The following is a 27,179-nucleotide window of genomic DNA, read 5'->3' on the forward strand; positions in this document are numbered from 1 at the left end:
CATCACCTCCACCCACCCATCACCTCCACCCACCCATCACCTCCACCAAAAGAAACTTAAAACAGGTTGAGCCACACACAGTATGTCTGATCTGGAAGTATCTGTGACACAGCAGCTTACTCTTGCAAATTATTAGCTTAATAGTGATTTAAAATATAGTCACAGGAAAAATAGACTATTCTGGGGAGTAAAAGGCAAGTGGGAAAACCCAAACACTTTTTAAAGAAAGACAACAAATATACTCAGGCATAAGATCTGCCATCAGAAACATTTTCTTTTTCTTTTTTTTTTTTTTGGTATATTTAAAAAACTTACCCTGAAGAGATTTTCCCAATCCCTGGCCCAGCTTCCACCCATGTTTCTGGAGCAAGCGATGTCCAATATTATCCTGACAGACAGAACAGAGAGACAAACCAAAAATATTCCAATAATATATTCTTCCCTTCCTAGTGATATTTAAACAGGTGATGAACAAGAGATAATTCTACATATATGCATGCAAAAAGGTGCTAATAATAGGGTAAATGTGCCCAATAAAGGGGGCATTAATGTAAAAAGAAATACTGGCTAGTATTTTATATGGGAAGAACATACAGGGTAAGGGTCCTTTCTGATGGTGTGCTGGGCAACTTTTGTACATAACACTTTTAAAAGGAGAAAAAAGGGAAGGGGAAAAGGGGAAGAATACACTTATGAAGTTTAAAACTAACATTAAAAAACAAAAAATCAAGGTACTTATACAATCATATCCACCACCTAGACAGCACCACTTTATAAGTTTTTTAAAGAAAATCTACATTGTGTTTAGTTATTCTGCTTATGTGTCAGGCTTTCATGATACAAAGTAAGTTGTAAGTGTAAGACTGCCCCACCACTAGAAATGAAAACACAATCAGAGCAAAATCCAGGCTAGACTTGATTGGTTTTTTAATATATATATAAATATAAATATTTAACTAGCATGCAGCCAATATTAAACTGAAAAAAGTGAGGTTAGTAAAATAAGAAATTAAATTGATTAAACAGAAAAATAAAATGAGCTCAAGCACAGACTGAGTGATGCATTTCAACATGTAATCTAACAAAAATACTAAAATGTTAGAATGAAACAGGCCTAGCAGTAAGTTAACAGTAAAGAACCATTAGTGCATGTAGGGGAAAAAAACCAATATACATAATGTCTCATCTTCCTAGGAGCACAGTGGAAAAGATCTTTCAATGTAAACCACATGAAAAGACACCAGAAACAACAATTAAATGTCAGCTTTTGTGTAAGGGTTCAAGATCTTAGAAAACTCTGCAGACCTTTGTCCAATTCTTTGCTTTTTACAAATACTGCGAAGTACAGAGACAAAGCTAAAATAACCATTAACACTGTATGAGATAAAATGATGTTACTCATCCAAAAGAAAAATTTAAAAATTTTAAACACAAAGTGTTCTGTATGCATTAAAATGTAATTTATAATATTAATTGGGTATCACCATTTGAAAATAATCTCATATTTCCTGAAATCAAATTATGAAGTCAACTAAACCAATTAGTCTCTGAATTAGAATCAAATCTCATATTAAATTGCTTTTATCTTCCAGCTCCATATTCAACGGTAAAATGCTCTTCGGAGTTACAAAGGAAAGAAAAAAATTATTTCACTATTATATTCTCTGATAGTAAGTTACAAAAGGAAAATTAAGCCTCCCCAATGCTCTGTTTAAAAATTTAAAAGAAGGTCAACTTCCTTCTATGAGTTTATGACAGGATGCCAACTGGAAAACTGGGCTGAATTTCATTGATCAGAGGAACAAAGATCGGGATACTTTAAAAGAAAACAAAAATGTGGCAAATGAGAAGTCTGTTTCTAAAACAAAACATGCATTTGTTTTAAACCTATATATACAAAATCATTACTGTGCACAAAAGGTCACTAGAGATTATTTTTTGCTAGCAACTGACAGAATGAGAAAATGCTACGGCTATGTGTAATCCCAGTATAGAATGCCTAACTATTTATAAATAACTTTATCGTTAAAAAAATTTTTGTAAGTCTTAATACAAGTAATGTTAGCAGAAAAGGAAGATAAAGAGGGCTTTATAATACTACTGTGGAAATAAACTTACCTGTACATAAAATCATTGTTTTACATCATCATAACTCCTACAACTGAATTAACTATGGGAAGGACAAGGATAGCAGAATGACTCTAAGATTATGTAGCTGACGGAAGTATTGTTTAATTTTTTTAACGGACTAATTTTGTAACTATACTTGGCACAGATTTACGGTATTAAACCATGCTGACAATAATTGTTGTCCCTTTTTTTAATTTAAGAAAACTCACTCTTTTGGCTAAGTGGAGATGAGACATTATGCTGTGTTATATTATGAATGCACTAAAATAAACAGACAGATGAAGCAGTATGCTATTTCCAAAAGCAGTGCAAGTGGAGTGAAAGCATTTCCATACGAACCTGGCTTTAAAAACTGGGCTGTCAAAAGAACAGTTAAATGTAACACAAAGTAAGAAACTGTCCAATCACTAACGGTCTTTTTTTTTTTTTGTCTTGTTTTCAATTCACTGCTTGCAATTAATGTATTTATTAAAGAAGAGTGAAAGCATAAGTAAATTCACGAGTCAAGACCAGCTGAGAGATTCAAGAGCAGCGTGTTGTGACTGACAACAGTGAAAGGAGAAGCAAATGTTAAAGGGAGAAGGAGGAAAAAGAAAAATTTAGGGTTATACACATTAGCACCACTTTTACAAAACCACTCAAGATGGCTGTCACCTTCTCAAAAAAACTATTGATACAAAATGGCAGTGGCATTTCTCTTCTAAAACTTTAGGTGAAAACTGTTCTTTAATTAAATCTACTTCCCCAAGTATGCACAGGGGATGAACTGTCAGGGGTTATATTAAAATTATTAACATGCCACTCTGTGTCCTTGCAGTTATAACAAACGCAACAAAAATAATAGGCGTATCTCCCAGAAAGTCTTCCCCTCACCAACCTCCTAGATTAAGTGAATGACTAATACAGAAAATCTAAACCTTTCCTACCATTTCAGCCTATCTGCTTTTGGAGGAAAAAAGGCAGTTCTGTGACTCTGGAGAAATGACTAGTATTCATTATGGTCCTTTTTCTTACCAAAAAAAGAAAAAAGTTTTATAAACACTAGTCAAAACTCCAACAGGCTTAAGGATGATGGGTAACAAGAAAGGCACACCAAAATACCTTATAACAAAGTAGAACAAAGCAGACTTGTCTAATCTGAAGTGATCAAAATGTTCATTGAACTTTCACTGTGAAAGAGCAAGGGGTTCAATGGCCAGCCTATGAAAATCATTAATCTACTCTCTCTCGTTAGGTTGCCAATTATTCCCGTGAATGTTATAACAGTAAACTGCAGTAAATAATTTGTAGTCCTAACAGGTAATCTAGACCTAACATGGGCAATGAGTACTATTTAACTTCTGAAATAGTAACAATTTACTATTTTGGTCACTGTAATAGTGACTAAAAAACTTTCAGTTTTTTATTTTTAAATAAAATATATAATTTGCGATTTAGTTATAATCTCATAGAAGCAAAAATAAATAATAGATTTTATTTTTTCTTTTTTAACACAGCCTGGTTTGTGACTAACAAAGGGGCATGTACAGTGACAGGCTGTTTATAACTTAAATGCACATGGAAGAAATGCAGGGAAATACACTATTAATAAAGCAACTGAACTTTGCCCAAGGGAAGTAGGCAAAAAGCTGGTTTTCCACATGATTCACAGAGCTCCCACAACCTATTTGTTTTTTTTGTTTCAGGCCGTGTGGCACGGCCTGTGGGATCTTAGTTCCCCGACCAGGGATTGAACCCGGGCCCTCGGCAGTGAAAGTGCAGAGTCCTCATCACTGGACCGCCAGAGAATTCCTCCCACAACCTATTTGTTAGTCTCTGTGCTTGAGACTCCAAAAATGGTGGCAGTGCAGCATTTTCTTTGGCTAGGCATGAAGTTTTTCTTAATTTTGGTTAAACTATGAAGCTGACCTAAAAACTCAAACTTTTTTCACCTAGATTATCTAAATTGGCCTTTACATTTTTTTATATTTCTAAACTTAAATGTAAATTAAAGTGCCATATTTTAACCCTTTGTTCCTCTGTATTATATGTGTGAGAAAGAATATAATTTTTAAATGGGAACATCATTTATAGCAAGAAATGTATATTATAAACAACTACCAATATGCTGAACACACAATACCAGCCAAAAAACAAAAACAAAAAACCAACTCATTATTGTTTCATCCATTCCTTGACATTTTTATTAATTAAATACCAAGTAGAAAACTTTCCCAGGAACTTTGCTCCATGAAGCTGTACACCACCAGAGTTACAATGATCATTTCGGCAAGAGCACCACCAATCTGTATAATGGGAGCCTGCCAAAATACAGATTAAAATTTACTTCACCGTGTGGGGCTGATTCCACATTTTCAATAGGAAATAGAATATCATGTCTCAAGAGAAAACTATACTACAATTATGTCAGTGACTAGATGAATACTAATTCCACACTGAATTTTCTTTTAGTTGACAGCCACATTCAATTTATACCATTTAGCTCATTTTCAACAGTGACAAAAATGGCAAGTCTCTTGAGTGGATTGTAAGCTTTGCTGATTGTGTATTAAAGACTCTAAGCAAAAACCAAGTGCTACTAGGTGAACCCATGCAAACAACAAGTTGTAAAAATTCCCAAAACAAAAAAATCTATAGCTCACTACAGATGACACAATGAAGACTAGAGAGAAAAGCCATATAGTAATGCTACACCATTCAGCTCCAAGAAGCACATTATTTATAGTGCAGTCCACATATGGTCACTGCTAAATGTCAAATCAGCAGTCTTACGGAGTTACAGTTTGGAACTAGTGGAGTCCACAGATCTAAACAGATATGCAACATGACAAAACCCACTTATACATATACTTCTAAATCCCTAGATATGCAAAGGAAACATCAGCAACTGGAATTTGAAAACTTAACATTAATTTTTAAAACCTGCTCGGTCAACCTGACAACTATACAGACAGAATTTTAATCAGTCAGGTAGAGCAAAGACCAAGTAATGGCTGATGGGTAGTTTTACTTCCAGCTGCAACAATGACAACATATTTTAAGTCTATGGTGTAGGCATTTTAACTTTTGGATAGCTTATAATCACTCTCCCATCTGACTTCTCATCTTCTTTCTATGATAAAGATCATAAAGGACCATATATCCTAAATCATATCAACCACTTCTTGGATCTATGGTGGAATCCTAGACTGGCCTATGGTTTTAGATTAAGTTTTATTTGTTTTCTAAATATTTTATCTTTAAGTATATAGAGGTCATAATTATAGCTGGGACCTAAAAATCTCATAAAGCAATAACTTAAAATATAAGTTCTAAAAGTTTTTTGTAATGAGGGTAAAATATTAATACTTCCTACTTTCCTTTAATTCAGATAATCAAGTTGTCTGGCAATTCTTTAAAAATTTTCTTAGAACAGTGTTTTATTCTTGACCAGAAATTTCACTGAAAGATATCTGGTTGGCTGAAGTAAAGAAGGGAAAATAAAACTTTATAACAAAGATTATGAAATACTTTACAAATGCTGGATTTTGATGTGTTTTAAACATTTCCTGATTGAAACTGAAACACCTGTAATCATCTCAGGAACAAAGCTAAGCTTCAGAAGTTTACCAAAAGCATAATGCATTATCACATCTTTGTATCTCATTTCCCATCTTGCCGGTTCGCAACAAATTTACCCTATTACAAAACAAAAGGACCTTAATCCTATACTCACAATAACCCTTCACAAGGGCATATTCTTGGCACAAACCTGTGCAGAGACTTCCTCGGTTACCAGCTGCTGCAGATTACCTTTGTTAGAAAAAAAAATGACTAGACCTTTAGCTCCTGCAATGATCTGTAGACTCCCAAAGCTGCATATTTCCAGCCACTTTTGAGTTGCATGCTGTAGCAAAACAGTCAGCACCTCTCAATAGATATTGCTGCAGAGAAAGATTTTAATTCAGCAGAGACTCTTTCTGTGTGTTAGAAACAACGCCATTTCCCCCTAAAAACAAGATAGCTCAACAAGATAGCCAGCCAGCCAGACATATAACTAATATACACTTATTTGGTGAGCATTCCTACGGTGATAGGGCACTTGGGGGTTACTACATACCTATTTTGATGCCAATCATTTTAGGACTTTCTTTTAAAACTTTAAATTTATCCCCAAATGATTTGGTAACAGAAATAAAATCCCTCTCTTTTTGTCCCACTTCTATCTAACACCATGTCGGCTATGAAGCTCCTCTCCCCTACTACCTAAACTACCACATCACAAATAAAGCATATTTTAATGTGTTTCCGGAGTAAATTTTCATTGTAAGTATAATTTATTAATATACATCTCTGAACATGTAACTATTCATAAAAAAATAAATATCTAGTCTGAGTACTATATACCATTTGCTATTTTTGGTGGAGAAGATAATAACCATTTAATAAATAAGGCATATATCAATTCCACTCCTACTTGTTGAGATTACTCAGTCCGACTGAATTCTGATAGTGTTCTCCCTATGACATGTGCTGGAAAAATTCCTGGACAGTGTGAGAGGAAAAAGAGCACTAGTCCCACATGCCAAAGGAATGACTTTTCCAAAAATCTTTAAATGTAGCCCTAAAAGAAGGCTTTAAAAATGTTAAATATCATTTAATTTACTGCTTTTAAAAAAACTTTCTTGAGTATAATAATAATGACTACTAGGCTGCAAACTTAGTCTAGCTAAATTTCCTGCTACTGTTGAGTCAGAGTACCCACAGAATTATAGCTTGTATAATATTAACCAACCATGTACCTTGTAGAATATGGTACTTGGGCCTTTCTTCTGACAGCCATCTGTTCTTAAACTTTGACCCAAAGAAACATTTAAATAAAATGGAAAAATTAAATTATTTTTCAAGTACAAGGTATTGACCTAGCTAGCCTACAGATTTTATTGTAAAACTCTACCTTATGATAATTCCCAAGATGATATAGAACAAGGCAACAACTTCAGTGATTTTTAACTTAGCAAAGTGGGCTTGGCATTTTATCCTTAAATCAAAACAAGACTGGGCTTTCAGCACATCAGGTGTGAATTCTCCCTCTGCAGCATTATCACATGCGTCATCAATTACTGCCATGCCTAAGTCTAGCATCATGCCAGCACATTAAGACAGAGGTACTATATGCAGTGTTCACTGGACCAGAAGAACAGAAATAAGAAGGGGAGGTGGGGGAGAAAGAAACCCTAAAGAAGAAATTAAAAAAAGGCAGACCGTGCAATACAAACCAGATCATGGCTGCTTAGCTAATATGGGCCAACTGCTGTGGAAGAAAAATGTCGAACACCCCAAGTTGTGTAAATTTCTGTAAACATCTAAACACACACACAAACACACACAACACCAACCTAATTAGGAACATAAATATATGTTGATCCTTTACTATGGTACAGTTATGAAAATAAAAGCTAAAGTTAAAATATCTGCTCTCTAAATTGCCTTATTTTCCCTGAGGGAGGAGGAGAAGCTAGTGTTTCTTAAAGGGAGAAGGGGGATGGCTTGACTGCTATAGAGTTTCTCTCTTTGATGATTTTTCATTCAAGTTAACCAATAACTTCCTGAAACCCTTATTAAATACGTACACTTAAGCACAAATATTAAATACTGACAATTCTGACAAGTTTAGACATTTTAACAATGGGCTGTGTAATCTGAAAATAAAGGGCTTTTCAAAATAAAAATAATGTTCAAAAGTTAAGAGTCAGGAAAATAAATCTCCTTGTTCTATTGCTTTGCATCAATATTTAAAATTAAGTTGTGTGAAAAGATACAATCAACTTTTGACAAACACCAGACATCTCAAGCCACAGAAACCGAAATTACCATGTTTCACAAGAGTCTGGTAAATAAAACATATTAGTCCTTAACTGTTCCTAATGGAACATTTCACACATGATTGTGTTGCCCAGGAAAGGTGAAGCTTTTTAAAGGATCAAAATACATTTTACTCCTTTATTCAATTTACAAAAACACTAAACTTCAACTTGCTATCTTTAACAGGATATCAGTATGGGCCAAAAATGATATTTTTCCATCGAAATTCTAAATTGTCTCTAGATTTTTCACTGATTTCCCAACATATTAAATATTAGATTACAACCCAAATTCTATTTGATTACTGTAGGGCATGCAAGACCTCTAAACTGTACTATAAGTTATTAATAAGTTTAACTTCATTCACATCAAGTGTCACACGAACACTACCTATCTGTGACCCAAAATTAAGCACTGATCTTACCGATTCTATAGGCTTGTCAAGTGATGCTTGTTCAATTTCCAAATGTCCTTCTTCATACTGATCAAAGTGATTACCCTGAAAAAACAAGACAACAGTTATTTTTTCTGAAAGCAATAAATGCCAAAATTATTAGTAAAACTAATCAAACTAGGGGTTATTTTAACTTTTCATTCTTTTTCCGTAAACAATCAAACTATGCCACAAATTCAGACTTTCTTAAATTTATAAAAACAATCAGAAGTCTAGATCTAATAATGTGAACTCGTCTTCCTATGACGAACATTGAAACTGCTAACTAAAGCATTATCAACCATTTGGGCTATCAACTCTTTCACAGACTGTATTAGGAAGACTGCAGAATCTTAAAAACAGAGGGTTGTATTGTGTTTCACTTTTCCTAAACAATCTTGTGCTACAGAAAATAAACCCTAACGGCAGAATGCAAATAAAATCTGTATTACAATACTGTTCAATGTTGACAACATTGCTTTTAACTAAAACTGCTAAAACATTCAACTTTAAATCATCAAGTTCTAACTCCAAAGTTTCAAGGAATTCAGAAACAATCTCTTGACACAGTATCCCAAATACAGCTATTCCTCTAATGATCTGCCAAAAGAGATAAGCATGCCTGTATAATGCCATATCTGACCACAATCAAGCAAGCTGTCACTGCAATTAGAATAAGTCAAAACAGCTCAATTGAGGATAGGTGCAGACAACTAGGAAATTCTCTCTAATCCTGGTTTTCTCTGCTCCATGAGAAAGGAAGAGCCCATAATTTGGCTTTAAATCAGAGTATCAATTTTCCGGTTTCCTTCATGTTACAAAGTAGAGGGCATGAGGATTTGTGAGTCCTGAACTGACCTAAGTCAAAAGACTAAAGACTTCAGTCTAGCCTAAATTTAATTCAGGTGTGGAGTGGTATGACAACTTGAATGTTAACCTAACCAAAAATTACTTTGCTTTTTCAAAGTAAAATTTCAGTTGAAAGAATAAAGCTTAATGATAGCAAGCTCCAACATATAGTTTGCCACACTGTATCACAAACATTAGGTTACTTGTTTCCCTCACCAGAATGTGAAGTCCCTAAGGAGAAGAATGGTGGTCTTGTAGTGAAGAAAAAGTTCTGCAACTAGACAGTGGTGATAATGGTCGTACAACACTGTTAATGTATTTAATGCCACTGAACTGTGCACTTTAATATAATTAAAATGAAAATTTTTATGTTATGTGTATTTTACCACATTAAAAATAATAAAACTGTGTGGTAGAGTCTATCCAAAAAAAGAAAGGAGTAATAGGACAGGAGTGGGGTTTCCAAAGACAAAAAGCTAATCTTGAAAGTGGAATAGGATTTAAGAGCAGGTATCCCTTCCAAGAATGAGAAAAAGCAATCATCAACAAACACTAAAATGTGAAAAAATAGCTATGAATCTTGAAAGTCTGTTTTAATCTTCAATATTTTGTCCAACGATCTCTTTAAAATAACACCTGCCTCTTGGCATTTTAACTTCTAATCCAACATTTAAAAGTTTAACAGTTACTTAAAAGGTGTTAATTGCAAAGTACAGCTAAATTCCTAAATAATAAATATCCAGATAATTAGATTAACTCAAACCTCACATTATTATAGAACACCAATGTCCAGCCAAATCTCATAATTCTCTTTCATTCTATAGATTGATACGATCTAATTTTAAAAGAATAATCTCGGGCTTCCCTGGTGGCGCACTGGTTGAGAGTCAGCCTGCCGACGCAGGGGACGCGGGTTTGTGCCCCGGTCTGAGAGGATCCCACGTGCTGCGGAGCGGCTGGGCCCGTGGGCCATGGCCGCTGAGCCTGCGCGTCCGGAGCCTGTGCTCCGCGGCGGGAGAGGCCACAGCAGTGAGAGGCCCGCGTACCGCAAAAAAAAAAAAAAAAAAAGAATAATCTCAAACTACCAACAATAATTGGGTACTATTTTTAAAATAATTAAATCTTTAGAGTAGTTAACTTAGGACAACCGTGTTTCAAATCAAAAAAGAACTGCTCCCAAATTTATCACTATCAAAAATGATATAATAAAAGCACAAACAAACAGATATTATTAGTGAACTACCAAGTAATTCTACAAAAAAGAAAATGCCATCTGGGAAAACCCATTCCAGTTCATCCTTAGTACACGAGAAATAACTCGAGTTTTTCCAAATAGATCATGAATCATTAGCAAAATCTTTTTTTCGGTGGCCGAACCACACGGGATGTGGGATCTTAGATCCCCGACCAGGGATTGAACCCGGGGCGGCAGTGAAACCGCAAAGTCTTAAGCACTGGACCACCAGAGAATTCCCTACAAATTACTGTTCATAAATACCAGATTCTAAACACAGCTAAGTTTTCAAATCATTCTGCATCTATCTAACACAATACAAAAGAGCATTAATAATACAGTTTGAGTCCAGGAAAAGATCCACACATTTATGTTTTTTTGAAGTACAGCTGATTTACAATATTTATGATTAATTGATCGACAAAGGTTCAAAAACAGAGAAATACGTATTTTCAACATATGGTGCTAGAACTAGGTATTCATATGCAAAAAAATGAGCCTCAATCCATACCTCACACCATAATAAAAATATAACTCAAAATGTATCACAGACCTAAAAGTAGAACCTAAAATTATAAAATTTCTAGAAGAAATATATAGGAGAAAATCTTGGTGACCTCGGGCGAGACAAAGATTTCTTAAGATACAACCCCAAAAGCACAATCTGTAAAAGAAAAAATTGAAAACCTGGACTGGGAGAAAATATTCACAAATCTCAAAAGATCTGTATCCAAAATACATAAAGAACTCTCAAAACACAATAATAAGAAAACTCAGTTTTAAAGTAGGCAAAGACTTAAACAGACATTTCACCAAAGAATATATATAGATGGCAAGCACTCAACATCATTAATCATTAGGGGAATACAAACTAAAATCACAAGGTGATACCATTATGCACCTATTAAAATAGCTTAAAAAAAAAAAACAACCAATATCAAGTGCTGATGAAATTGCACAGAAACTCTCATAGATTGCTGGTGGGAATGTAAAATGGTACAGCCACATTAGAAAACAGTTTGGCAGTTTCTTATAAACTTAAACATACACTTAGCAAATAACCCATCAATACTGTCCCTAGGTATTTACACAAGTAAAAGGAAAAACCTACGTTCACACAAAACCTGCCTGTGAATGTCTGGAAACTACTTAAATGTCCCTCAACTGGGAAATGGATTTAAAAACTATGGTTCACCCGTACAATGGACTATTTTTCAGTAATATAAAGGAAAAAACTACTCATATAAGCAAAAACATGTATGAATTTCAAACACATTATGCTAAGTGAAAGAAACCATACTGAAGTTGTGTCATTTTGTTTATATAGCATGTGGAAAAAGCAAAATTAGAGAAAATAAAACTGACTGGTGGTTGACAGGAGCTGTAGACTGTGGTGGTGGCTACACTATGATACAGTTTTTTTAAAAATATTTATTTATTTATTTATCTATCTATTTACCTATTTATTTATTTATTTTGGCTGTGCCGGGTCTTAGTTGCTGTACGGGACTTCTTAGATGCGGCATATGAACTCTTAGTTGCGGCATGCATGTGGGATCCAGCTCCCCAACCAGGGATTGAACCTGGGCCCCCTGCATTGGAAGGTGAAGTCTTACCCACTGGACCACCAGGGAAGTCCCCTATGACACATTTTGTTAAAACACAAACTATACACATTTAAAATGGGTAAATTTCACCTATAATGGAAAATAATCTGAAAAAGAATATTTATATGTATAACTGAATCACTTTGCTGTACACCTGAAACTAACAACACTGTAAATTAACTATTCTTCAATTTTTTTTTTTTTTTTGCGGTACGCAGGCCTCTCACTGTTGTGGCCTCTCCCGTTGCGGAGCACAGGCTCCGGACACACAGGCTCAGCGGCCATGGCTCACGGGCCCAGCCGCTCCGCGGCACGTGGGATCCTCCCGGACCCGGGCACGAACCCGCGTCCCCTGCATCGGCAGGCTGACTCTCAACCACTGCGCCACCGGGGAAGCCCCAACTATTCTTCAATTTTTAATAAATAAATAAATAAAATGGGTGAATTTCACTATATCTTAATTATACTTTAATTTTTTTAAAAAACTGAAAAAGGGTGGGGAAAGCCAGTATTTCTACATTTCCACCCTTAAAAAAATATTTTTTAAGCATTAAAAAAGCTTAAATCCTATTCTGTAAACACACTATAGTGGTAGTTACTTGCATCTATACGTGTGTTAAAATAAAAATCAATATTACTGATAGTTTTTTAAATATAATAAAACAAAGTAAAAAACATGCATAGACAGCTCTAGAATACATACGAGGCTGATTCTAGAGGTTAACTCAGAAACCTAAGTGTCTAAGAGACAAGAGATGAGATGGAGGCCCCGTTTTTAACTGCATGTTTTTTTTTCTTTTGAATTTTATACTTAAATACTCTAATACTCATACCCTAATAGAAATCATAATCATTTTATGTTTACCTCTCAATATTTAAAATGAAAGCTATATGTATTTTTGAATCAATACCACTTTAAAATAGATTTTAAAATATTTCCCCAGAAATGTATTTAAAATAGTGTTGACTCAAAAATACATATAGTTATAACACAGACGTAGAGAACAAACTTATGGATGCTAAGGGGGAAGGGGCTGGTGGGAGGAATTGGGAGATTGGGACTGACGTATATACACTACTGATACTATGTATAAAGTAGACAACTGATGAGAGCCTCCTGTGTAGAGCAGGGAACTCTACTCAGTGCTCGTGGTGACCTACATGGGAGGGAAATCTGAGAAAGAGGGGATATATGTGTACGTGTAGGTGATTCATTTTGCTGTACAGCAGAAACTAACACAACATTGTAAAGCAACTATACTCCAATAAAAAATAATTTTTAAAAATGTTTTAAAAATAAATAAATAAATATAGTTATGCTGCGTTACTTTGTGACTTTTTTCCCAGAAGGAAAAGGTAAGAGGGGGAACACTAGGAGAAGAATATCACATTTTCCACAGCTATTACAAATTTAAATTGCAGATGATATTCACCGTAACACTTCTTTTATATTTTAAAAAGTAGAAACTAATGTCCAACAGGGGAAGAGCTTAATACTATTTTATTAATGCAACAATTAGGGAGTCATCACAAAAGTTTTAAAACTATATAGAAATATGTTAATTTGAAATTAAATGGAAGGGGAAAAAATCAAAAAGACTGTGTAAGACTATGTGGACAAGAATTAAGCAGTGTTAATTGTGACAGGAGCTGGTAAGTATACCTGAAGAAAAACATCTGACAAACATCTAAAGTTTAGTTTTTTGTTTTTGTTTTTTTTTTGCGGTACGCGGGCCTCTCACTGTTGTGGCCTCTCCCGTTGTGGAGCACAGGCTCCGGACGCACAGGCTCAGTGGCCATGGCTCACGGGCCTAGCCGCTCCGCAGCATGTGGGATCTTCCCGGACCGGGGCACGAACCCATGTCCCCTGCATCGGCAGGCGGACTCTCAACCACTGCGCCACCAGGGAAGCCCTAAGTCCTATTTTTATTACTAATTTGCTGTTTGATCTCATACAAATCATGTTATAGTTCTCATCCATTCTGTACTCATTTATAAAATGAAGAATTTGAACTAGACACTCTTTTATGTTGTTTCTTGGTCTAAAATTCCACGAATTTGCAGATTTAAACTGAATTAAATGTACCCTATAGGAAAAAAAAGGCTGACATTTAAAATTTGTTACTACAAAAACATAATTACCATCAATTTCCACAAAAGCAAAATGTTAACCACAAAGCCAATAATCCTTGGTGGTGAAACATAAAACATCTTTCATCTACCACCAAAATAAACGTGATGACATGAAAATCAAGTAAAAGCTAGCAATAATCTAGGTGACCCTGGGTTTGGTATTGACTTTCTACATACTACACCAAAGGCATGATACATGAAAGAAATAATTGATAAGTTTGGACTTTATTAAAATGTGTAACTTCTGCTCTGTGAAAGACACTGTCAAGAGAATAAGAAGACAAGGCACAAATCAGGACAAAATATTTGCAAAAAAACCACATCTGATAAAGGGCTATTATCCAAAATATACAAAGAACTCAAACAATAAGAAAACAACTCAATTAAAAACTGAGCAAAATATCTAAACTGATACCTCACCAACAATTAAAAACTGAGCAAAATATCTAAACTGATACCTCACCAAAGAAAATATACATAGAGCAAATAGTATATGAAAAGATGCTCAACATCTTATTTCGTTAGGGAATTGCAAGTTAAAATGAAACACCACTACATATTAGAATGGCTAACATCCAAGACACTGAAAACACCAAATGCTAGAAAGGATGTGGGAGCAACAGGAATTCTCATTCACTGCTGGTGGGAAAGCAAAATAATACTCTGGAAGATAGTTTGGCAGTTTCTTACAAAACTAAACATAGCCGCCTTACCACACGATCCAGCAATTGCATTCCTTGGTATCCAAATGCGTTTAAAACTTATATCAAACAAAATCCTGCACATGACAGTTATAGTAGTTTTATTCATAATTGCTATAACTTGGAAACAACCAAGATGTCAAATAGATGAACAGATTAACTGTGGTACATCCATGCAATAGAATATTATTCAGCGCTAAAAAGAAATGAACCATCAAGCCACAAAAAGATACAGAGGTATCTTGAATACATATTATTAATACTAAGTGAGAGACACCAACCTGAAAGGTTATAATACTGTTATGACTCCAAATATGTAACATTCTGGAAAAAGCAATACTATGGAAACAGTTAAAAAAAACAAACAAAAAACAAAACAAAACAGTGGTTGCCAGGGGCTTAAAGGGGAAGAAGGGATAAATAGATGGAGCACAGGAAATTTTTAGGACAGTGAAACTGTTCTGTATGATACTATAATGGTGGATACATGTCATTATACTACATTTGTCAAAACCACTGAACTACACCAAGAGTGAACCCTAATGTAAACTACAACCTTGGTTGATAATCATTTGTCAATGTTGGTTTACCTCTTGTAACAAATGTACCACTCTGGTGGGAATTGCTGATGACAGTTGATGTGAAGGGGGGAATGGATATATGGGAACTCTGATCTTTGAGCTCAACTTTGCTGTGAATCTAAAACTGCTCTAAAAAATAAAGTCTATATTTTTTTTATAAGTAGCAACAAAAAAAGTTAATAACTTGAGTAAACCCGTAGTCAAACTTTCTAAAGCATTTCTTCAAAACAGTATGTCCATTTTAAAACCTGACTACAGGGCTTCCCTGGTGGTGCAGTGGTTGGGAGCCCGCCTGCCAATGCAGGGGACACGGGTTCGAGCCCTGGTCCAGGAGGATCCCACATGCCACGGAGCAGCTAAGCCTATGCGCCACAGCTGCTGAGCCTGCGCTCTAGAGCCTGTGAGCCACAACTACTGAAGCGCACACGCCTACAGCCCGAGCTCCGCAGCAAGAGAGGCCACTGCAGTGAGAAGCCTGCGCACCACAATGAAGAGTGGCCCTCGCTCACCGCAACTAGAGAAAGCTGCACACAGCAACGGGGACCCAACGCAGCCAAAAATAAATAATAAGTAAATAAATTTATTTTAAAAAAAACTGACTAAAAAATTGTAAAACTGATAACAATGATTACCTCTAAGAAATGAAATGGAGAATGCAGCACTTTCTTTCACTTTTCACTTTGTTACAATGTAGCCTGAACTTTTAAACAGTATCCACTTTTATATTTGTGCTACTTGTTCTGTTTTCGTTTGGGGGGTTTGGGTTTTTTTTGCTTTTTTAGAAGCCTTTTAATTGCTTTATTAACTTTACATTTTTCCAGGCGAATGGGTGAAACTGTACTGTTGACAGAAAAACTTAGATTGGGTGCCAAGGCAATCTCTAATTAGAAGCTGGTAACACCTGACACATGGAAATTACATAAGGTTCACAGCAAACGGATCAGTAAAGGCATATCAGGAAAATGAAAGGAAAAAGAAAACAACATTGGGAATCACAGTATTAATCTCAAGGGAAATGGCAGGAGTCAAGGCATAAGGCAAAATTCATCATGATGGTCATGGTGATTAGAGAGCTCCCCTACAAGTATACAAAGACAATTCCTCAACTGCAGCTCCCTAAGTTTTCTCCTGATTTCTCTCATCCCGTCCATTCACATTTCCATCTCCACCCATCCCATCACTGACCTGTCTACTGGGTATGGCCCACTGGAAATTACAGGCAACTCGGAGAGCCTTTCCCTGTGTATTATTTCCTGCTGGCTGGTGGCGTTCGCCCCCTCCCAAAGGGGGGGTCTTCCTCTCCATTCTGCATGGGCTGCTCCATTTCTTCATTTTCCTAGGCCTATCCTTGCTGTCTCTTGCTTCTCCGATTTTCGCCACCAGTGCACTGCCGCAACACTTATACCCACAGACCTGCTCCACTTTCCCTGGAGGGATGAAGGCTGCTTTGCTCTGCAGCTCCCAGTCATGTGAGGGCACCACGTCACCGCCAAGCTCACCCCCCAACTCCTGTAGCCAGTGCAGCAGGAGTGCACCCCTCCTGCCTCAAGCACACACACACAGAAAACTCCCTGTATTACTGTTTTTAATAATACATTTTAATAAAGGGGGCACAATGTTCTAAAAAATTAAAGACGTTATTAGCACAAAGCTTCCTTACCTGTGACAAGAGGCTATTGGACTACATGCTATATCTAGGTATAAGATTAAAGTTCTACCTACAAGTTGAGTCTAACAGAATGTCTGGGAAAAAGTATTTTACAAAAAACACCCCATTAAGGGCATAATTTGAACAGTGCAAATCACCTTTTTTTTTTTTTTTTTTTCGGCCACACCACGCAGCTTGTGGGATCTTAGTTCCCTGACCAGGGACTGAACGCAGGCCACCACAATGAAAGCACTGAGTCCTAACCACTGGACAACCAGGGAATCCCACAAATCACCTTCAAAAGACTGAAAAAATTAAGGGACAAGGGCAAGGATGTGGAAATACTGAGTCCTTACAACAGTTAAAAAATCATCTTGTATAAACAAGCCTCTTCTCTCTTTATTTACATAAAAGGACATGTTATTCTAACCCAACACGTAATATTCACTAATTTTTTGTCATCTACTAGGAAGTGTTCTGGCACAGGACACATAGATAAAGAAAGAGTGCCTGGACTTAAGGAATATGCCTTATGGAGAAGGAAACAGCTAAACAGTGAATTACAATATGGTTAAGTGCCATAACAGGGATGTAAATGAAGAGCTGGGGGAGCACAGACTAGGAGTATCAAGCAAGACTTCAAAGCGGAAGAGGGCTGGATCATAGCCAGGTGCAGGTGGAGTGTGGAGACTCTTCTACTGAAAAGTATAAGGCTGGCTTTGTAGAGCACAGGATTTATTCTCTGATCTATGATTTACACTATATGCAGCTAGTAGAGGTCTTTAAGAAAGAGAGTAGTATAGTAAGATTTGCTTTTTAAAACTGTTTATTAAGTTTTTTTTAAGGAGGTGGGGAGGAGGACCAAATATACAGAAAACAAAGGGGGAGCTGGAAAAGATCAAAGACAATGGAGATTTGGAGGGAATTGCCTTGAAGACTAGATAGCTCCTTCCTCAAAGAAGAGTTAAGAAGGACTATATTTTTGTTGGGCATGAAGGTGGTCAAAGAAGATATATGAAACTCTTCCTTTTTCTTTAGCAAAGGAAGCAAGCAGTCCCTTGTTTCCCCCGAAACAGATCATTTAAAGCAAATCTTTCTTACCTATAGGAACAACGTTAAATTTTGGATCCATGCTCCTAATGAAGGCTTTTATATCAAGTAAGTCATAAATTTATCTAACAATGCCCCAAACACAAACGTACAAGTCAAAGGGTTTGCTTTAGAAGATTAAACAAATATACAATAAACATAAGCATAGGGCCCCACTGAGCTAGAGAATATATATAGGTACTTATGATAAATTGAAATACTTATTAAGTATTAATTACTCAAAATTAATGACAATTATAACATTAACTAAATTTTTGCTCAATGTCAAGAAGAGTCTAAAGAGCCATGACAACTAAATGTAATGTGATATCCTGTATGGGATCCTGGAATAGAAAAAGGACATTAGGGGAATACTAAGGATATCTGAATAAAGTTAATAATAATGTATTAAGGGACTTCCCTGGCAGTCCAGTGGTTAAGACTCCACGCTTCCAATGCAGGGGGCGCGGGTTCATTCCCTGGTTGGGGAACTAAGATCCCACATGCCTCTTGGTGCGGCCAAATGCTACTACTACTACTACTACTAATATATCAATATTGGCTCTTTAGTACAAATATGCCATACTAATGTAAAATGTTAACAGCAGGGGAAAATGGGCTCAAAGTATATGAGGTGTTATGTGTATATATATGAACTCTGTACTACCTTAGCAATCTTTCTGTAAATCTAAAACTGTACTAAAATAAAAGGTTTATTTTTTAAAAAAAACTTTTGGGAAGGGTCAATACCACTCCATACACACAGACATGTACAGCTTCTTTTAGCTTTATAAAATACCTTTAGAAACCTTATCCTAAGGTTATTAGGATAAGCTCATGAGATACTCAATACGGGATCTGGGAATCAGCTGAATTTAGGGGATTTTTTTTTTTATCATCACTATTTTACAAACAAGAGAACTGATACATAAACGGATACAGAGATTGTCACAAATTCACAAAGGCTTCTGATTCTTAGTCTCATATTCCTTCCACTACATTCCCATACAAAGCCCAAAGATTTAAAAAAATAAGCTTGCCTCCATAATTCTGAAATAATATTCCCTATAGAAAGCAGAGTTAGTCAAAACGTAGTTATCAATATATAAAAGAGACAGCTAATAAGAACCTGCTGTATAGCACAGGGAACTCTACTCAATACTCTGTAAGGGCCTATATAGGAAAAGAATCTTTAAAAAAAAAAAGTGGATATATGTATATGTATAGCTGTACACCTGAAACTAACACAACACTGTAAATCAACTATACTCCAAATAAAAATTAAAAAAAAAACAACAAAAAACCTAGTTATCACAAAAGACACGGAAAGACTGAGGATGTATTATACATTAGAGGAGACAAAGAATAGCTAAATGTAATCAATGTGGAATCCTGGATGGGATTCTGGAACAGAGAAAGGACATCAGTAGAAAAAGTAGTAAAATTCAAATAAGCTCTATGGTTTAGTTAGTATTATTTTACCAATGTTAATTTCCTAGTTTTGATAATTATATTATGGTTATTGCACAAATACTGTAGCAGGAGAAGTTGGGTGAGTGATATACCAAAACCCTCTATACTATTTTTGGGACCATTCCATATGTCTAAAATAAGTTTAAAATAAATTAGTTTAAAATAAAAACAAAAATCTTTTAGTTATTATTATTGAAAGCATATTATTATGAGAAAACAATTAGAGTGCTGAAAAATGTGCTTGCATGCTACCGTCGGAAAGGTAGAATGGAGAATGCTTGTATATATTAAGTAACTCTGAAAGAACCCACATATAATTGGAAATAGTGGTTGTCTTTGAGGTTAAGTGGTTTAACTTTTCACTCTGAATCCTTCTGTCCCTTCTGAATGTCGTACTAGAAAAGCAAAACGAAGAACAAAGGAAGGGATATAAAAAGTGATTTCTAACTCCCACGGCACAAACTATGATAGTAGTAGCGATGATGATGATGATAATGATATTTTATTTCTTGCCTCTCTCCCCCACAAAAATTTTTTTCAAGTCATTCAGATGAACTTACTAAGATCCTTCTTTCCAAAAATAGTCAGTATAGCATCCGATTATCTGAAGACCTCAACAGGGATTTGAAGAGAAGTAATTTTTTCTGCTTTACCCTGCTTTCAAAACCACATTTAGATCTCTCAAATCCCGTTGGAGGTAAAATGATCGTATCATACAAACCAGGGCACTCTGAGAGTAAAAGGGAGTGCCAATCGTTATTGATTAGCCAGGACAAGAAGCATAAACCAAACACTGGGTCACCCTAGTGAAAATTCACAGATCCTATGTTAGAGCATTCTTAAAATTTGGTTTCAATGATGACTGCTTTGAACACTTATTCCATTGTCTAAATCAACTCTTCCTTTCTAAATATTACCTGCTTTCAGAATTCAAATATAGTTTTTCATTTATGCTGATCAGAAATGTAAGTTCAAAAAGATCAGACACGCACACACCAAAAAATGTGTCAAAGATTTTTAAATGCACACACATGTATACATACACCCAGCTGACTTTCTTTCAACTGCTTCTTCTCTCAAAAAAGTATCAACTTGTGGTAGGTCTAACTACAAATGAATAGAAACTGACTGACCTGCGTGTCATTAAAGTACATGGTAGCTCTAGTTCCTTACAGGTCAAGGATTCTGCTTCCAAGCACAGGACAAATGTGGAAACTTCTCATTGCAAATTTAGCTGTAGTGATCATTTAAATATAAATAGAGACAGGGGTTGCCCTAAATTTATCCATATAAATAATCTTGTTTTTTGCTAACCAGTGCTAATTTCGGAATCCACATAATCCCACAGCTGTACCTTTTCCAGTGATTAACTATATGGTAATTAATAGGGAAAACTAGAGCTAAAGAAAAGTGTGGGACAATTCTTTAAGGATCACAACAAACAGCCCATAATTTCAAATAGCAAAACACAATATTTAAGACCCTAAAGAGGTGAGTCTCTTCCATATTCCTATGACTATTAAAATTTAATACCATTTCTTAAAAAAAAGAAAAGAAAAATATTACTCACAGTCAAAGTCGGCAGATCCAAAGTTCTGATCTGAATAGTCAAATCAATTATTAACACAAGGATTATACAGACTGAGATTTTAAATCCTGTCTGGCTTTTCCTATCTAGACTAGGTATGAGCCAAGTTTAAAAGTTTTATCTTTGGCAGTTTATTGTACCACTCATGCCAACCCTATCTTAGCACCTGGCTCTGCCTATTTAGCTGCACACTGTAGATGTTCCTGTCTCTCTGCTCCAAATCTCCCCAACCAAAATTTATCTTTTGTACTGTATTTACCATTAGCCCCTTAGAGACTGTCTAATGTCTCCAAGTGCATATATTAATCACAGTCCTACATCACAACTCAAATAACATACTTGTTTATAATCTGGACTTTCTAAATACAAAACGTATAATGATGCTGATTCCACCTGCCATGGACCAAAAATAGTTTTGTTTAGCAGACAGAGCCATACAGAACAGCTTCATATTTCATCTATGAATAAAAACAGTCCTCCTCTGTCAACAAATAAATATGAGAATTCATCTGTCTCCCTCTGCCCTACTCATTCCAAATAAACTAATTCTAGTATTATCTTAATTCAGAAAGAAAATGTCTCAGGATGAAAAACCTATCCAAAAAGAAATGGACATTCTGGGACTTCTCTGGCAGTCCAGCGGTTAGGACTCCACGCTTTCGCTGCTAAGGGCCCGGGTTCTATCACTGGTTGGGGAGCTAAGATCCCACAAGCCTCTTGGCCAGAAAAAAAAAAAAAAAAAAAGGACATTCTGGGGGATTATTGATGTTTTTTTATTAGTATATTTTAAAATTTATTTCAATTTAGAAAGTAGACAGAAACACCATTGTGGTCAATTCCTCAAAAACCCCAGTTCTTCACTACTGTTTTCTTAATGATATAGTCTGATTTCCAGTGCCTTCCAGTATATTATTGTAAAGCCAAAGATCTCTGAAGTCAGAGACACCAGAAATCAAATCATTACTGTCTGCTAGCTGTATAACCTTGGGCAGATTACCAAACCACTCTCTGGGTTTAGGCCTGTTTCCCCAGCTGTAAATTCCAGATGATCACACTACAGTATTACTACATAGGTTTTGAGATTTAAAGAGTTACAAAATAATGAATTATTATTTTAAGGCACTGTTGAGGCCAGTCAGTAACCCAGAAGAATAAATTCACTTATAAAACTTAACTCTATGTAATCTGGTAGGAAAGATAACTGGCTAAGCCATCTCAGTAAATATCTAAGAACTTGAAAATACATTACACTGAGTCAAGGGTATAAGCATATCACACACTCATCTAAAAATACACGTACATCTGTTTGACATATCAAATTTTCTGGATAATTTGACTAGAACAAGAAAGGACTGGTTTCCAAAAACTCATTACACTGAAAAATTAGGAACTTTTTAAAACCCCATAGGAGAAGTCGACCTTTTTCAGAAATGCAGGCAAAGTCAGTAAACAATTTTTGAGGCATTCAAAAAGATATGGAGACAATAGTTAAGAAGTCCTCTGAGGGGCTTCCCTGGTGGCGCAGTGGTTAAGAATCCACCTGCCAATGCAGGGGACACGGGTTCGAGCCCTGGTCCGGGAAAATCCCACGTGCCTTGGAGCAACTAAGCCCATGCGCCACAACTACTGAGCCTGCGTGGCACAACTACTGAAGCCCGCGCGCAGCAACGAAGACCCAACGCAGCCAAAGATAGACATAAATAGATAGAAAAAATAAATTAATTAATTTAAAAAAAAGAAGTCCTCTGAGACCCATAGCAATGCTTATTATTTTTCACCACTGGCTGGTATGATAAATGATCTATTTAGACGTTTGACAAAAATTCTGCACTAGTCCAAGGAAAAACAATGTGTATGTACAATGTGTCACACAAAAGGAAACTCACAACTAAAAGATTGCTGAAATTATATACAATATAAAATAAAGTGAGATTATAACTCTCCGTAAGACAACCTCCGCACTTGAAATATCCTTCAACTGGCTTTAGGATGTTACAGAACTAATAGGTCAACCTAGATAATCCACAGCACAGCAGGTAGCTGAGCCACCAAGTCTGGACACTCTTCTTAGACTCTACGAAGTCTTTCCTTCCTACATACATGCCTCTACTTAACCATTAATTCAAATACCTGAGCAACCTGTAGGTGCCAGACCCTGACTCAATACTAGAAAAATGAATAAAACAAGAAAGACTGCATTCAAGGAGTTCCACGTCCAGGGAGATGAGATAAATTATAAGTATTATAATAAGTATTACAAAGTATACCGTAGGAGAAATAAAACAACACAGTGGTTAAAGGCTGAAACTGGTCCAAACTACTTGAAACCTACTTCTTCAACTCACTAGCTGTGTGAAGTGGGTAAGTTTTCCTTTTGTAAAATGGGGATAAAAATAAAACCCACCTTACCAGGGGATTACATGATATAATAATGTATACCACAGTACCTAACAGAGAGCACTCTGTACTGTTAGCTACTACTATTACTAATAAAAGTGTTGTTACTGAAATATGACCAAAGTGCTGTGGGAGCACGGAAAATGAAGCAACTAACTCTGCCTAGGGAAGACGACAGAGACAACAGCAAACTGAGTCTTGAAGAATGAGTAGTAAGGGGACTTCCCTGGTGGCGTGGTGGATAAGACTCCCTGCTCCCAATGCAGGGGGGCCTGGGTTCAATCCCTGGTCAGGGAACTAGATCCCACACGCATGCCGCAACTAAGGAGCCTGCCTGCCGAAACTAAGACCTGGTGCAACCAAATAAATAAATAAATAAATATTTGTTTTAAAAAAAGAATGAGTAGTAGGAATTCCAGACAGGTAAGAGCATATGCAAAAACAAAAAACAATGAAGGAGCCTAGCATGTCCAGATAATAACATAAACTACAAAATGGCACAACAGGACAATGAGGGGGAAGAAAAGAAATACACCTGTTACAATGGCACCAGATGCTTAAGAGTCTTAGAAACCAAGTTAGTGCATTTGTATCTTATACTTGAAACAATCAGGAAAGACAGGAAAAGTCATATTTTAGGAGAAAACAAGGTTCAAAACTGAGTTTACTGTGTGGCCTCAATTTCTCAGTTTTCTCTTACGTAAAATGAAGGATACCACCACCTGGTTTGGATGGTTACTTAGATTATATAAATATCTCCAAAATGCCATGGCACGTGGCCTGGCATGTAAAACTACTCAAAAAATAGTAGCTGACAGTAGCATCATTAGATTCCACAGCAGTCAACTTTTGATGCTATAATGGTCATGGATAAGTTTTTGGTATCCTAATTTGACAGTACCCAGTAGAAGTACCACTCTTCTCTGCCATCTACTCTTTTACTGGAACAAATTAACAAAATGGAATAATTTTTTTAAAATCTTATTTTCTTATCTTTTTATGATGCTGTGCTAACAAACAGGCACTCAATAAATGTTTGGGAAATGGAATGGAATTTCTGGTAGGCCTATAAACAGCAAAAAGGCAAGCAAGAAGTCATGAAGAACCAATTAAGCTGAGGTGGTTCTGGGAAAAAAAAAATTTAATGACAAGCATACCAACTATTTCCTACCAGTTAGTTAATTGGTAGAAAATGCTGCTATATATTAAAGAGAAACAATGCTTTGCATAATGTAGACAATACCAACACTCATCTCCTCAAAAAGAGGCCAAACTATGTACCACAGCAGAAAGAATGCTACAAAAGAAATCAGAAGATTAAAGTTCAAAACTCAGCTCTGTACTAGGCAAATACTTAATTTATCTTCAGTTTCTTCATCTATGAAAGACTTACTACCTATACTACTTATCTTGCTGAGTTACTGGGAGAATTAGACAAGAATGTATACAAGGGCACTTATTAAACCATGACAGTATGCAACTACACAGTATTACCATTCTAATATCCAGGTTAGATGGTTTTACAACACCCTGGTGCCTCAGTTCCCTAACTTCCTTTCCTATAATGATCTTGACCTCCATTCTATCTTAGCCATTTCACTCTCATGGTCATTACTAATAATTTCAACCCTTCCATAATCTCTACTTCAAACACTGTGCTCTCCAACCACAACCTTCTGTCCTTCCAGCTCATTCCCTCTAGTACCTCCACTCCAACAATTCTTAAACCCCATCAGAACCTACAATCCATTGATCCAACTTTTTTCTCTACCCTCCACCCGAAAAGTCCTCACTTATCTCTCTGCCACGCTTAAAATCACATAGCCCTTCTATACGCCCTCTACTCCCTTGCCCCCACTCACATTAATTTTGGTTAATGGAGACTGGTTATCACAGCTTTAACTGTATGTATAGCATATCTAACACAACTGTATCTAAATCAATCTTCCTATGTCTATTCCCCTGCTTAAACAACACCTTAAATAGCCAGTACATGCCTGCCTACAGCATTAAAATAAAACTTACTTTTGTATCCCCAGCTTTCACTTTTCCCCTATTCCCAATGTTTTATTCATTGTCCTACAAAAACCAATTCTGCTAGTTCCACTTCTATACTTTTACCCTATTTTCTCCAACTGAATGCCTCCCATTCTTTTCCTTTGCAAGGATGCAAACCCATCTTTCAAGACCCAGTTTAAATGCTAATTTCTTCATAAAGGCACACCTAATTATTCCATTTTAAGGGCTCTCTCTTTTCCTTAGGGTTTTGCATTTATTGACTATAATACTATTCATCTGATAATCATGCTAGTCTTGTGTGTAATAAACTTAATATTATTACTTTTGTTATCTCTCCAGCTAAAACAATAGCTCCTTGAAAAACACTTCTTAACCAACTCCGCCACATAATCATACATACTATTCTTAGTACAACCCCTATTCAAATATTGTTTTAACAATTTTAAAAATTAGCTTATATTCTAAAAAATATTCTTGAAGTAAATAAACTCCTTTGCATCTCTCGTGCAGATGATACCCTAAAGTAGTATTAAACCAATTAAATTTTCAACCACTTTTGCCCCTTCTTTAAAAATATTCCATAATTTTACTCATAGCAACAAGAGAAATTATTGACACTACAGCATATAATCCACAAGCATCAGCTTTAGTTTCTTCTATAGTCAAGACCTAAAGTATTAAATTAATTTCTTGATTTTTTATCAGTACTGCCTATAAAGAGGGTGAAAAATTAAGCTGTTCTTCTCTCATCAACTCTGGAAAAATACTATTACATGAACCATGAGATACGAACACTGACTTTTCCAACAATCATTATTTAAAATGTCAGATACAAAACATGACTAGACTGCCCTGGCAGCGCAGTGGTTAAGAATCCACCTGCCAATGCAGGGGACATGGGTTCAAGCCCTAGTCTGGGAAGATCCCACATGCCACGGAGCAACTAAGCCCGTGCACCACAACTGCTGAAGCCCACGCGCCTAGAGCCCCTGCTCCACAACAAGAGAAGCCACCAAAATGAGAAGCCCGCGCACTGCAACGAAGAGTAGCCCCAGCTTGCCGCAACTAGAGAAAGCCCCCGCGCAGCAACAAAAACCCAACACAGCCAAAAATATATAAATAAATTTATTTTTTTAAAAAAAAAAAACACCATGATCGATGACTTTTCTCTATTACAACTTTAAACCTGGAGAGCTATTTTGTATTTCAGTTCTATAAAACACAGCAATGAATTGAAATTCCCTCTCGAAATCAATGTAATTGCTAAAGAGTGGCAAGGATGGCAAAAAATAATTGGAACCTCATGAGATGAGAGTAAATGTAATATTACAAAGATAACTTTCTGGTTGCTTGACTGACACAAAACACAAGATTTATCTTACCCTAAGATTGTCAGTAAAAAGAAGAATTAAGGCAAGAAACAGGAAACTCGTGGTTTTGGGTCCTAACTTTA

At 36.0% G+C, this 27,179-nt stretch overlaps 1 protein-coding gene and 1 pseudogene across 3 annotated transcripts in view; both read right to left on the bottom strand.

Moving 5' to 3' along the window:
• Nucleotides 1–27,179, bottom strand: part of GPATCH8 (G-patch domain containing 8) — a 93,967-nt gene that overhangs the window by 61,313 nt on the left and 5,475 nt on the right. Inside the window, exons 2-4 of one of the 3 annotated variants that reach the window (XM_029210920.1) lie at nucleotides 8,399–8,473; nucleotides 2,470–2,487; nucleotides 316–388 (exon numbers count right to left, since the gene is read on the bottom strand). Coding sequence is in view for 1 of the 3 variants with exons in the window: in XM_029210919.1 (XP_029066752.1) it covers nucleotides 316–388; nucleotides 8,399–8,473 (148 nt within the window). In the remaining 2 variants the exon portion in view is untranslated. Of the gene's footprint in view, nucleotides 1–315; nucleotides 389–2,469; nucleotides 2,488–8,398; nucleotides 8,475–27,179 lie in introns of those variants that run through there. The other 2 variants (XM_029210919.1, XM_029210922.1) reach the window with 2 other exon arrangements.
• Nucleotides 16,063–17,912, bottom strand: LOC114888667 (annotated as a pseudogene).

The sequence above is a fragment of the Monodon monoceros genome, unplaced genomic scaffold, assembly GCF_005190385.1.
Source record: "Monodon monoceros isolate NGI ecotype Baffin Bay Population unplaced genomic scaffold, NGI_Narwhal_1 Super_Scaffold_9, whole genome shotgun sequence".
Classification (NCBI taxonomy): domain Eukaryota; kingdom Metazoa; phylum Chordata; class Mammalia; order Artiodactyla; family Monodontidae; genus Monodon; species Monodon monoceros.